Raw genomic sequence first — 14604 nt, 5'->3', positions numbered from 1 at the left:
CCAAGGCTGATGCACCTCTGCGCCACACAGGTGGGTGCTAATCGCTCTTCTCCTGCTGCTGAATCTTGGCCATGGACCGCACTCTGAACCCTATCACCTTTCCCTACACATGAGTCTGACTCTCATTGCAGCCCAAATCCTGCAGCAACTTTGACTCCTGGTTTACCTTTAAGTGCACAAAGGCAAACAGGGCGGGAATCGCTGTCGTCCACCGACAACTCCAGGGCTTGCTGCCCAAGAGGTGTGGGTGGGGGAGACGTTCACGTGCAACATGATGCCCTACCCATTATGTTGCCTTTCTGTCTGCCGTTCATGACAGCAGTTTGCAGGACATGGAGGGGAGAAGTCAGAAAGACATTGCTCTTCTGGAAGCGCCCATGAGGAGTTGAAGGCCGGGAAATGCAGGCCAGGTGAGCAGGAAGCGAACCTCCGGACTGGTTACAGTCACTGAGGAGTAGTTGGGGAAGGGCAGCGAAGCAACTGCAAGCAGGGACAACATGCGCTTGCTGTGGACAGCAGGGGGACAGGGGAGTTGCTGGATTTCATGGGGGACTTCAGGATTTGGCTATGCAGGGAGGCAGGCAGCTCTTTTCTCTTTGTCCCTGGCATTGTTTGGAGAGGAAGCCTCCATCAGATGGTAGAAAATGTGCAAAACATCCTTGAGCATTTAATGGTGCCATATTGTTTTCTTTTTTTAAACAAACACTTCATTATCCCTTCCAGAGAGCCTCTTGTGGCGCAGAGTGGTAAGGCAGTGACATGCTGTCTGAAGTTCTGCCCATGAGGCTGGGTGTTCAATCCCAGCAGCCGGCTCAAGGTTGACTCAGCCTTCCATCCTTCCGAGGTCGGTAAAATGAGTACCCAGCTTGCTGGGGAGTAAACAGTAATGAATGGGGAAAGCACTGGCAAACCACCCCGTATTGAGTCTGCCATGAAAACGCTAGAGAGCGTCACCCCAAGGGTCAGACATGACCCGGTGCTTGCACAGGGGATACCTTTACCTTTACCTTTATCCCTTCCTAGAATCGGTACAGATAGTAGCTACTCATAAATAGAAATACAGACATAACGGGAAAATGATCCAAAAAGCACTAGAATTTCCCCCTCACCCAGTCAAGTGAGAGAAAGAAACACAGCTCCGTGGGGCTAAATTAGTCTACAAATCTGCTGCTACATTACTACTTTTTACAGATGTTCGCAAACTCTAAGACATGCTATTTAAATATAATTCAGAAGAGTATAAAAGCCAGAATGGGCATTAAACAGAGTGCTGCAAAAAAAAAAAACTCCCAAAAAACCAACCTTGTTTTTATCGACAGGCAAAATTTCAGCAGGTGAGGTCTTCCCCTAGCCCTTTTCCCAGCGCAAGATGCATGAACGCTCCAGACCAATGAGTTCTTTTGTATCCATTGGTTCCTCTTACTGTTTGGGAAACTGGCTAGGGTTCTCGGTTTAATGATTTCCACAACAGACCTGATTACTTGGGCCTGTTTTCATTCCAGACCACTGCAGTGGAAGTTGCTTTCCTTTCAGAAGGACATAATGAAGAAGACATAAGCAAATCAGGTTAGACAGTTTTCCCGAGGTGGTGGACTACCCCAGCGAACCTAAAGAGGGGAGTGAGTTCTTTTACTACAGCCTCTCCTGGTGGTGAGGGGCTTCTGTGGCGCCGGGTGGTAAGGCAGCCGATATGCTGTCTGAAGCTCTGACCATGAGGCTGGGAGTTTGATCCCAGCAGCAGGCTCAAGCCTTCCTTCTGAGGTCGGTAAAATGAGTACCCAGCTTGCTGGGGGGTAAAACGGTAATGACTGGGGAAGGGAATGGCAAACCACCCTGTATTGAGTCTGCCAAGAAAACACTAGAGGGCATCACAAGGGTCAGACATGACTCGGTGCTTGCACAGGGGATACCTTTACTCCTGATGCTGACTACTGATGCCAGCACAAGCAATTGGGGGAATAAATCGACTGTCAGGACAGTTGTTCAGATTATGCCAAACAATATAAATGGTATAAATTGGCTGGAATTACAAGCAATCAGATTAGACCTGATGGCTTTCCAAGATCTCTTTCAGGACAAGAACATTTTTGTACAGAGACAGAATGACCACAAAGGCACACATGAACAGATCTAGGTGCATGAGATCACAGTAGTCTCCTACCATGATATCAGAGCGGCTGAGCTTCTAATGTAGTGAGCAGAGAAAAAAATGATTGACTTCAAAGCAGAGCATTTAAGAGGTATCAAAAACCTAGAAGCAGATTGAACAGACAAGATCTAGGCCCAGCAGAATGGAATCTAAATTGGAAATCTTTTGGCAGCTGACTAATAGTTTAGGATGCTGAAAATGGGTCTGCTGGCTTCCCCTTACAACAATCAGGTTCCCAGGTTTCTGACAAAATACCACAACCCCAGGACGGAACGGGTTGTATTCTGTTACATAGGTGGCTGAAGTGGCTTCTGTTTGCTTTTCTGTCAACCATATTGATTTCCAAGGTCATCAGCAAATTAAGGAGAGAACAGGCAGAAGTGATTGTGGTAGCCCTCTTCTGGCCCAGGGGACTCTGGTTTTCAAATCTAGTGAGAACGTCAGTAAATTCCCTGTGGAAACTCCTGGCATGGCAGAAATTACTAGTCCAATTCACCACCCAGATTCAGGCTGGTTACAGCTGACAACCCGGAGATTGAATGGCAAGGCTTATAAAGATCAGGGTTCCCTTCAGAAATAATAGATATAGCAGGGGACCCACTACTAGATGCTATAGTCCTATGTAGAGAATATACAAGATTTTGGCAAGCTCCAAGTCTCTACTCCATTGACATCAACCTGCAGAGATATTATTCTGTTCCTGTATGATAGTTGGAAATAAGAACTGAGACATAATATACTTAAGAGACAGGTGGAAGGGCTTTCTGTGGTCTTGGGCCACAAGAGATTGAATAATTTTTCAGCAAATATATAAGCAATTTCCAGAAGATGCAGCCCAATAGCTCCAGCAGTTACATGCAAATTTCCAACTTGGAATATCTCTAAGGTCTTACAAGCACTTGCAGTGTCACTTTTTAAGCCCTTGAAGTTACCATGAAACTGGGTTTAAGAATCTTGTCATGGAAAGTTGCCTTCTTAGTCACTATCACTTCAGCAAGAAGGGCAGCCTTATCAATGAGGAGGGAGCTGCACATATTTCATAAGGACTCAATTATTTTGAGGACAGGTCTATTTTCTTTTACCAAAGGTGATCTCTGTTCCATGTCACCTAGCAGTTGGTTTTACCATCCTGTTGTCCAAGACCAAAAAACCCAAAAAAGAAAGAATGGCATGAGTTAGATACATGCAGAGCTCATCGTATCTCTCTGGACGGAACAAATAAATTTGAATTGTTGGATGCCCTGTTTGTATCACACAGTATTCTGTCCTGGGTGCAGAGAAAGTCAGCTATTGCCTTTGGCGTGAGAAAATGCATTAGTAAAGTTTATGAGGCACAGGATATTCCACTACCCAGGAATGTCACTGCTAATTCTACACAGCAACTTCTCCCATGCCATTTGTGACAAGAGCTCCAGTAGAAGAGACCTGCAGGGTGGCTATGTGATCAACCTTCTCCTCCATTGACAGGCATTACAGAATTGACTAGATGAGCTGTGCAGAGATGTCCTTTGGCAGAAGGGAGTAGGAAAGAAACCTGATCCCCATGCCCCCCAGATGACAGCTTGGACATATAATCAGTCTGGATGGCTTCTCCCACTGAAGGAGAAAATGTTGGAACCTACTTGGGGGTCTCTTCTTCTCTTCAGTGGGGTGAAATAATTCATTTCCCAACTGGGAAAGGAAAAGACCAGCAGAAGAAATGGAACATATTATGTGGAGCTGGGCTATACGAAGACTTGTGGGTCAGCCATTCCAACCAGAAGACACTTGCAAGAAAATTTGCAAAGCCCTGTCTGGAATTAGAGGAGGCGTGACCTAACAAATCTAGGTGGATTCGCGCCACTGACGAGGAGACATTTTTGTATGTTCCAGTGTTTCATTTTCTGTAGAGTATCTGTAACAAATCAAAATAGTTGGAGCCTACCCAGTTGAAAGTGAAAGAAACAGCTAAAATGAATATCTTAACCATTGGCCTAAATATAAAATTAAAAGGGCCATGTAGGTAGCCCTGTCTGGGCCCGGACACCACCCTGACCAAGTGGTGTCTGGGTCAGCTGGGCCGGCCCCTGGAGCACCTGCCTCCAGGAGCCGGCCGTGCTACCTGTACATCATGTGAAGCCTCCAGTCAGGAGGCCACGCGCCCAGGTAAGCCGCAGCCTCACTGGGGGAGAAGGGGCTGGGATGGCTTCCCCGTGGCCCACAGGGAAGCAGCCGCGGGGGGAGGGCGGCCTTTCAAAGCCCATTCTTATGAACGGGCTTTGAAGCTAGTCTACTGTTCTCAGGCTGTTAAAAGATGACTGTATTCTGTTTCGTATCTGAGAAACATTTGATCAAAATTTTCAATTGGATGGCTTCTGTTCTTATTGCTTATTCCAATATTTTTGCTGCACCCAAACATCCCTTCTGGCATCCCAGTTTTGTGATGTCAAAATTATTATTATTATTTTATTTTATTTATTACCTGTCTCCCCCCGAAGGCGGGTTACAAAATTCAGCTAAAACTCCCTCATATCTCATTAAAACCAATAAAAGCCAACAATACAATAGTACAAAAACCCATAAACCAGAAAACCCATAAACCAGAAAAATGGAAAATCCTATCCCATTTTAGTGCCACATGTTCTCTGAGAATTGTGACTGGCCCAGTGTCACCTAGCAGGCTGGATGTGGAGAGGTGGAGAATCAAATCTGGTTCTCCAGATTAGAGGCCACCACTCTTAACAATAATGATAATAACGCAAACCTTAGAACAGAGAAGGAAAAAATAAAGAGTATTGAGTAGGGAAAGGGATGTGAAGGGAATCTTGCATTAGCTGTTCTGAAGGGTCCAGGGGTCTTGAGTTTGTTTATTTACCACCATTCCAATTAATCAGTAATAAAATTCCAACTTCTGTTTGCAGCATAAAACACTACACCATAATGCTTCACTGGTGGTGTTGAAATCAAGCCAGTGACTGGAAAGGTTCCTGTGATTCCAGCAGTGGAAAAAATTTGGTGATAAAGCATGTTAATTGGAAGAAGGTTGAGGTGTAGAACCTACCATAAAAGAGAAGTCCTAATATGCCTTCCATGTGCACATAGATTTAGCTTGGTGCATATGGGCACTGGAGTTGGTCAAATTTGTTAAAATGTTAGGATCCTTAGTAAGATTGGATCAGGGTTTCAAGACCTGAATTTCTATTGGCAATTGAGTGTATGATTTACCCATCTGGGAGACAGATATTGTGGGAAAAGGAGTTCAGGGCTACAGTTACTGATTTGCAAACTTGAATCTCTATTTTAGGGCCAAGAGAGTAGGGAACTCTGGAGATTGGTAACTGATTAATTCTTTCCTTCGAGTATTCAGGCAATTGGCTAGTCTCATCAGAGAAGATCCAGGGAAGTTCCTACCTACATGCTAGATATCAAATTGGATATTTTTCCAGGCATCAGTGTCTCAAAGCAACAAAATTTTAAGGCGTGCTAAAATAGGATGCAGACCTAAAATCACCAGTCTCCAGAAAATGGTCTTCATAGCAAAACTCCTGTTTGAAAGTGCTGAATACTTCAGGAACTTTGACATCTTTTCAAAGGATTTAACAAATACCTGGGGGGGGGGGTCAAAATTCTCACCTTGGTGGTGTAGTGGGAAGAAACTACAAGGCTGTCAAAGAAGACAGATAATTGGATTTAGGTTTTTCAAAATTATTTTTTCTTTTTGTTCTCACCAGTGCTACATGGCCAGATGGTGTCCGTCGCCTTGCTAAATCGTATTTGAAAGATCCAATGATTGTGTATGTTGGTACTCTTGATTTAGCGGTAAGTTACTTTTTGTGTGTTGGACTATTACTAATGTGTGGTTATATTTTGGAATAATCATTCAGTATATGTGATAGCAAAGCTTTTAACTGTGGATCATGAACAAAAATTTTTTTTTAAAAAATAGGTGTGCCATAACATCTGTTTTCATGCACAACCTGTATTCTGGACAAGATGCTAGTGTTAGGGCAGAATATGGAGAAACAATAGTTTCCAACTGTCAGGCATCAGGATGTATTTTATCTCGCTGTTACTTCAATCTATATTCAGAACATAAGGTGGAGTGAAAATTGGTGGAAGGGATATTTTTTGTTATGTAGATAATACCACCTCACTGGCAGAAAATAGTGAAGACTTTATCAAGATGAAGGTTAAGGCAGAAAGTATCAAAGCGGGATTGAAGCAGAACATAAAAAAAACAAAAGTAACAGCTACTGGGGAATTATAGATCTTTAAAATGAAGAAATTGTTCAAGATTTTCTATTATTTGGCTCTATTATCAACCAAAAAAGAGACTTTAACCAAGAAATCAGAAGGAGATTAAGACCAGGAAGGGCAGATGTGAAGCAGTTAGAAAACATTAAAAGATGTATCACTGGCAACCAAGATCGAGTTAATTCATGCCATACTGTTCCCCATTATTGTGTACAGGTGGGAAAGTTGGACAGTGGAGAAAGCTGACAGGAAGAAAGTTAATTTCTCTGAAATATGCATTGGAGAGTTTTATGGATACCATGGACCACCAAAAAGACAAATCAGTGGGTTTTATATCAAATCAAGCCTGAATTCTCTCTAGAAGCTAAAATAACTAAACTGAGGCTATTGTACTTAGGTCACAGAAATTGAGGCTATTAGGTCACTGGAAAATACAGTAGCTGTTGCCATTGCCATTGGTCGGAAGCAGCTTGAAGGCACAATGCACATGTGACAGCAATTTAATCTGTCTGTATATCAGTGGTTCTCAACCTTCCTAATGCTGCAACCCTTTAATACAGTTCCTCATGTTGTGGTGATCCCCAACCATAAAATTGTGCAAATGTTATGTCACAGAAACTAAACTGAAACTGACCAATGGTGTGAAGATCCATTGATCGTGATTGTATATAAATTGTTTTTTCTCCCGGGGTTTCTAAGTCCAGTTCTGCCTCTTGTGCCACCATGCCGATCTCACTCTTTTCCGCTGCTCCAGACAGACAAACGCTCCATCTCAGTCTACCCTGCAAGGCTCTTGTGTGGATGAAATGGAAGAGGAGCCTACCCCCTTGGAGGGGACCCCCTTGGAGAGAAGGGCGGCGTACTAACCAAGTAACGAAAACCAATTATTCGGAAAAGCAAAAATTGAATTCAGGGGTGCCTTTAAGACCAACAAAGATTTATTCAAGGCATGAGCTTTTGTGTGCAGGCACACAAATTGATTTGGAGACATCAGTAAAGGGATGTGGGCCACTTTGGGTCCCCCCTGGAGAGAAGGGTGGGGGAGAAGCCAAGAAAACCCATGATTTGGGGGAGAAACACAGGCGGGCCCAAGAGCAGAGCTTCTTGTCGCATCTGGGCTGGGCTGGGCTGGGGGCGTGTCCAGCAGAGGCCGCTCTCCGGCTGCCTTCTCGGGCTGTTCGGACTCTGCCACCTGCTCTCCGTCCAGCCAGGGCCAGACCCAAAGCAGTGCAGTGGAGCAAGCATGCCAGTTGCCGGTGCGAGCACACTTGCCGAGGTAAGCAGGTGAAGGCGCAGCCATGCAGGGTGAGCTGTGGGACAAGGAACATGAGCTGCAGGAGCCGAACTCCCACCTGCACACCTACGTGGGACAGGTGCGAGCACTGGATGAGGAGAACGGGCGCCTGGCACAGGAGCTAGTGGTGCGGCACGGACAGGAGCGGCAGCCTGTGGTGAAGGAGGAGGTGGCCAAGCTGAATCGAGCTCGCGGGGAGGCAGCGCAGCAGTGAGATGTGGTGCGTGGCAAGTGGACACACCTGGAGAGACTGGGTGCACAGCTGCAGGAGCTGTGCCACCACCTGGAGCCTGAGGCTGCCGAGCTGAGCCACCACTTGGAGCAGCTGGAGGCGCTGCTGTTGCAGCTGGCAGCTGAGCATGGGCGCCTGCAGGAGGAGCCACAACAGTGGTGGCGCCCCCCGCCTCCAAGATGTTCGACCCCCCTGAAGGGATCCCAACCCCCCAGGTAGATAACCGCTGCACTTATATGGAGGAAATATAAAGAAAGAATCAGCCGGAAAGTTTCGCCACTAAACACTCTCATTGAAAGAAAAGCTAAGGATATGAATGCTGGTTTTTTTACGTGTGCAGGATTTGGTTGATAAAGAGAGGAGGATGAAAAGTTGGCAACACATTGGCAACAGTTCGCAACTGTTACTTCAATCTGAAACAGAACAAGTAAAGAAATGTATGATAAAGTGAATGCAAAATTTTGGTGAGACAATTACAATAGAAGAATGGGAACATTTTTTCTGTGGGTGCAAATCTACTGGAAGTCCCCAGCCCAGGAGAAGTGTGTCTGGCTTCAACCAGGGCCTTTTCTTTTCTGGCCCTAACCTGGTGGAATTAGTTCCTGTCTGAGCTGCGGACTCTGATGGAACTCTCACAGTTCTGCGGGGCCTGTAAAACGACCTCTTTCACCAGGTCTTTGAGGCCAGGGCTCAGAAGATCTGGGGCCCCTCCCCCTGGACTGACCTTTACATCTGGGCTACCCTTTCCCTAAGCTGCTTACTTAATGGGACCAGCTGGAGGGTGAGGAAAGACTTTTGCCACCAATTGTTATGTATATGTTATGTTTTATGGGGTTTTATTGGGTGTTTTACTAATTTTGACCCATTATGCACGGGGGTTTTATCGCACATTCGGGGTGGAATGGCGGCGACTAAAATCACGGATAACGCACGGAGCCGGCTGCAACCGGCTGCAGCTTCGGTGCATGCCGCCGAAAAAGCCGCGTCAGTGAAACGCGGAAGAAAGCGCAGCTTCCGGGTGAGCGGGGCGCAACCAGAAGCGGCGCCCGGATCGGCGCGTGCATAATCGGTTACTCTAGGTTTTGCCGCCGTTGCGCCCCGCCCCGTGTATAACCGGTATGCGTCGCGTCTTCCCCCTCCGCGTTTTCCATGTGACCCGAAATCGCCGTTTCGGCGGCCGTGCATAATGGGCCATTGTGATCCATCATGAGCCTTTGGGAATGGCAGAATATAAATCCCATGATAGATCCTTAACACTATTTTTCTCCCTTATATATTTGGGAAACGGCCTCCTGTGAGGAGACTGTCCAGGGCCCTGTCCGTCCAGGACCACACTGATTTGCCCTCCCTCTCCAGCTCCCACCCTCCCTCCTTGCCTGCTAGAAGCCTTGTGGTTGCGGCCTCCACAAGGAGAGAGGCAGCGACAGGGCTTTGCGGCCCGCAGATACGCTCCTGCTGGAAGGGAGCCAGGGGGGAGTCGGAGTTTACAGCCTCCCTGTGGGATGCAAAACCCTGTAGCCGCCGGTGGGGGGGAAGCTTTCCACTCCCTTTAGCCCGCTTTGCAAGCCAAAGGGAACTATGGCCACCCTCTCATGCCCTCCTGCCTGCCTCCCCTTTCAAAGCCCATTTTTTAAATGGGCTTTGATACTAGTAAATAAATAAAAATGTGAAATTGATGAAATGACAACCATTGCGAGAAAACGAGTTTAAGATTTTTACAGATGGTATTTGACACCTAAAACTACCAGTAAAATCTCTAAGCAAACCAGTGGTAAATATTGGAAGTGTCATGTTATTGGATATTTTTTTCATATGTGGCAGAATTGGAAATTGATTTTAAAATTTTGGGTAAAAGTCCATGATAAATTACCATCTATGTTCACACGTAAGAGCCTCTTGTGGCGCAGAGTGGTAAGGCAGCCGTCTGAAAGCTTTGCCCATGAGGCTGGGAGTTTGATCCCAGCAGCCGGCTCAAGGTCGACTCAGCCTTCCATCCTTCCGAGGTCAGTAAAATGAGGACCCAGCTTGCTGGGGGGTAAACGGTAATGACTGGGGAAGGCACTGGCAAACCACCCTGTATTGAGTCTGCCATGAAAACGCTGGAGGGCGTCACCCCAAGGGTCAGACATGACCCGATGCTTGCACAGGGGATACCTTTACCTTTATGTTCACATATAAATTTGCATTAGAACCAAAAACATGTTAAGTATTTTACTTGCAGGCGTTCCTAAGTAGGGGGCAGACTTCTTCCATGCAACAGTAGCAGCAGTGTTTATCGCTTCCGACTGGAAGCAACAGGAGCTGCACATGGACTCACAGTGCACAAAACTTAGAGAACTAGCAGTAATGTTTAAACTAACAGACTTGGTTAATCATAGATTGCCAGAAGAATTTCAAAAACATTGGGATGAATATTTTAAAAGCCTGTGAAATTTATATTCCATAATTTCTGGAATATATTGTTAATTAAAACCTTGGGGAGGGGAAGAAACTTGAGGGTTTCCTGAAACCCAGGTTGAGAAAGCCGCACTCTCTCTAGTTCTTTTTTGGTTCATCACATGAGTTGTGACTTCCCTATCCTGGACCATTGAAGACAGGAAGGTTTGTTAATGTACCTTGAAGTTCCCTTCTCAGTGTTCAGTCAATCTCTCTCTACTGTCATAGTCCTGGTGGGAGAACCTTGGAGGATGGCCTTTTACCATCTCCCCTGTTTTTTACAGTTCTTGTCTGTTCTTTCTATTTTTAGTTTAACTTCTGACTGTTGGAGTTTGTAAATTAATATGTATTAATGGCACAGACTCTGGACCAGCGGTTCTCAACCTGGGGGTCGGGGACCCCTTTGGGGGTCAAACAACCCTTTCAGAGGGGTCGCAGCAGGGCAGGCAGCTTGGCCAGGAGGGCAACATCCACACAACAGCCTTGAGGGGTAGATCGAGATAGAGCGTTGGTGTGTCTGGAGCAGTGGAAAAGAGCGATATTGGCATGGTGGGACAAGAGGCAGAACTGAACCGAGAAACCCTGGGGGGGAAATTATATACAATCATGAACAATGGATCTTCATGCTATTGGTCAGTTTCAGTTTAATTTCTGTGAGAGTACACTTGAGCACCACAACTTAAGGAACTGTATTAAAGGGTCACGGCATTAGGAAGGTTGAGAACCACTGCTTGACCAATCTGAGGATTGTGGGAGAAGCCCCTCCCAATAGAAGTCAGGAAAAGATTAACCTGCCTGCTTCCAGAGCTTCAACACAGGAGTCATGCCATCCCACTGAGATGAGAACTTTGTGGTGAACTTTACTGTTCCAATTGTAGTCTCAGTAACTGAATACTTTGTTTTGAACTCTTATATGTATTGTATAACATATAGAAATATGCATACAAAGATTACTCTGCAACTTGTTTCTACTCTGATGGTGTAGTAAGCATGGCCCAGCTTAAGTGCTGTAAACATCAATAAAGCATGATCTATGAAACTAATTCTGGGAACAGAACTGCCGTCCACAATAACACAGTCTGAAGACACCAGAATGTATCCAAACATCCATGAACTATTCTCTTCTACAGCTCACTGAACAGTCACTACAAAAATCTTGTTCTTGGATGGAACTTAGGAACAAGATGGGGGCAAAGTGGAGGTCTGCAGGATAAAGGAAACAGCGCAAATTACCAGACCCTTTCCTACAATTGGAAATGTTGTTCCATAGCAGAACTGTGTGGTTGAATACATATACTGCTAATAACTCACTTTGCAGTTATTTTTGTAAATTTTTGAAGATATTTGTAAAAAGAACTTACTTAACTTGATCATACAGGCAGTAAATACAGTGGAGCAGAAGGTTGTTGTTATTCCAGAAGAAGAAAAAAGATCTTTCACACGTTATTTCATTGATACTATGAAGTCCGAAGATAAGGTCATCATTTTTGTGGGAAAGAAGCTAACGTATGTAGCAGAAATCTAACACAAGTACTTGGCTAGTTAATTGCCTTTAAATAAGACAAGAAGTCTGGTACTGATAAACTCAGACTTGCTTAACTTCCAAGCCACATTTAAATTTAAAATACAGTATGCAATTAGAGGAATGCAGTAGAACAAGTCTAAAGTTTCTTAGCTTCAAGCTGTGGTTCTAACCTTTTTTAATGAACTAGCATCATTAAGTACATTGTGCCTAAACCCATGGAGGTACCTAGTAAGGGTATATGGGGATCACCAGAATCCCTATTCAGAGATGTTTCTGATGGTGAACAGATAGTGTTCTGAAAAGTAATCCCCCCCCTCCGTGTACCATTAGTTACTCATCAAAGATACTATATTATGTTACCTTTGAGGTGACAGTACCCTGACTTCCTAGAAATCACTTTGAAGTATATTCCAGCAGCCTTTTGTGAGCCAGGAAGCCTGTAAAGTTTCTACAGAAAGTAATTAAAGGTTATGCTATCCTATCTGGCATATTTGGGTGCACATGAACAAGTCCTCCCTTGGTTGTGACAACCCAACACTGAAATTAAGGACTTTATTTTCCTTAGGACATGGCTGCTTATGTCAGTGTAACAACTGTAATCTCTATACGTCACACTGAACTTTGCACCTGCTCAGACTTCGGATTCAAAATATCTAGAACTAGCTTTTAGGCATAAAAAGCCTTAGAAATGCAGCCTTGGGCTGTGCATGTCTAATATTCTTTTTAAAATATTCCACCTTTACTTATAGCTCAAGGTAGTTTACATATATAATAATTAAAACTAACAATTGTAAACCAATAGAATATTAAAATATTAACATGAAGATATATATCATATAGGGGGGGGGATTCCTTCTTTGGATGGGTACAATCTTTGTTGTAATCCCAAACAATAAGTTAAAGGGTTGGCACAGAGTTATTTAAACCCCAAAAGAAATGCCTATGCAAATAATGCCTATGCAAATAATGTCTTTAAGTATTATAAACAATTTCTGCAACAACAGCTTGATAGGCACAGACGCCTGGGGGTGTGTAGATTAAACTATGATTGAAACTGTATACTTTTGGAAAGCTCTTAGAATACTTGAAAAACATTGTTTTTATATGAATTATCAATTGAGAAGAGTCATATTGAAAGAAATGATCATCTTGATTTTTTGTCACCACTTGAAGCAAATTGAAGGAAAAGATATTGGACAACAGCACTTGCAGAAATTGTTTATTATACTTCAAGCATTATTTGCATAGGCATTTCTTTTGATGTTTAGGATCTTTGTTGGGCCTTGAAGAATTTCACAGAAGTAATTATTGCAGATATGACCAAATTGTTAATTCACTGTTACTATAAGAATCCAGCCATTTCTATGCGAGTTTTTAAATTTTTAATCAGTGCTGATGACCTATCCAGTGATTTTGGTCTTCAAGGAATTCCAGTTCAGTCTTTACATGGCAACAGAGAACAGTGTGATCGTGAACAAGCTTTGGAGGACTTCAAAAAAGGTAGGCTTGTGTTTGGTTGGAGTCAGTTGCAACAGAAAGCTTAGTGCTAACCTAACTAATTGTATATCTTTGCAGGGAGAACAGTTGGGTCCCCCCCCCCAAAAAAAACTGATCAGTGCATATAGGATGCTGTTGGAAATGAACAGTTTCAGTTTCCTGCATAGTGCAGGGGGTTGGACTAGATGACCCAGGAGGTCCCAACTCTATAATTCTACGATTCAAGCAGTATCTGGAATGATCTGCTGCTTTGGCCGGTATCAAAATGCTTTGTACAAGAATTAAGTCATATGGTTTGTTAGAAGGGCATTGTGTATTACATTAACCCCACCTTGGGGACTCAAAGTTGGATAGAAAGGCAGCATAAACATATTTTAAATATATAAAATAAACTTTACCAAAGTAAATAATTTTTTGTCACCATCTGCGTCTCAATGTGTTCGTTTTAGGTAGAGTTCGTATACTGATTGCAACAGACTTAGCCTCTCGTGGGTTAGATGTGCAAGATATCACTCATGTGTTTAATTTTGATTTCCCTCGCAACATTGAAGAGTACGTTCATAGAGTAGGCCGTACTGGTCGAGCTGGGTAAGTTAAGTGCTTCATACTATATTGAGTTGCAACTTGTAGAATGCTACTGTGTTATTGAGTTAAACACCAGTATTTTCCAGTGTATCCTACATGGACAGCTTGAAAGATGGATGTCTCATATTGGTTGAGGTATTTTGCCAAACATGGTTTAGCACTACATAACTAGTTGTGGCCAGACATTTCTCTTTATTCATATACAGTATTTGCTGGCGTATAAGACTACTTTTCCCCCCTGAAAAACATGCCTCCAGAGGGGGGGGGGGGTCATCCTATATGCCAGGTGCACTTCAGTTGGGATAGACATAGCTGCCCATAGTGGCCCATAGTACTGTAATGTAACAAACTCTATTTTGAGTGGAAATGTTGGGGGGTTGTCTTATACGCCGGCAAATACGGTATTTGAAATCACTTGTGGCTTGAGGAGGAGGAAAGAGGCTCTTGAAGAGTAGGAAGTATGTGAGTATAAGACTTATTCATGCAACACTGAGTTGTTATGTCTGAACCAGCATATTGAATAGTGAATCAGAACAAATACATGGGAAGGTAAGTTTATATAGAGCAGTGGTTCCCAACTTCCCTAATGCCACAACCCTTTAATACAGTTCCTCATGTTGTGGTGACCCCCAACCATAAAATTATGCAAATGT

General features: G+C 44.0%; 1 protein-coding gene across 4 annotated transcripts in view; it reads left to right on the top strand.

Annotated features, from left to right (window-relative positions):
* DDX43 (DEAD-box helicase 43) overlaps positions 1 to 14604 on the top strand; it is a 42219-nt gene that overhangs the window by 16995 nt on the left and 10620 nt on the right. For 3 of the 4 annotated variants that reach the window (XR_013226035.1, XM_077306748.1, XM_077306733.1), the window contains exons 11-14: positions 5860 to 5947; positions 11723 to 11850; positions 13260 to 13369; positions 13816 to 13954. Coding sequence is in view for 3 of the 4 variants with exons in the window: in XM_077306748.1 (XP_077162863.1) it covers positions 5860 to 5947; positions 11723 to 11850; positions 13260 to 13369; positions 13816 to 13954 (465 nt within the window). In the remaining variant the exon portion in view is untranslated. The remainder of the gene's footprint in view (positions 1 to 5859; positions 5948 to 11722; positions 11851 to 13259; positions 13370 to 13815; positions 13955 to 14604) is intronic. The other variant, XM_077306757.1, reaches the window with a different exon arrangement.

This window comes from Paroedura picta, chromosome 1 (genome assembly GCF_049243985.1).
Source record: "Paroedura picta isolate Pp20150507F chromosome 1, Ppicta_v3.0, whole genome shotgun sequence".
NCBI classification, from domain to species: domain Eukaryota; kingdom Metazoa; phylum Chordata; class Lepidosauria; order Squamata; family Gekkonidae; genus Paroedura; species Paroedura picta.
The sequence above is the reverse complement of the archived record's forward strand: the minus strand, read 5'-3'. Positions and strand labels throughout refer to the sequence as shown.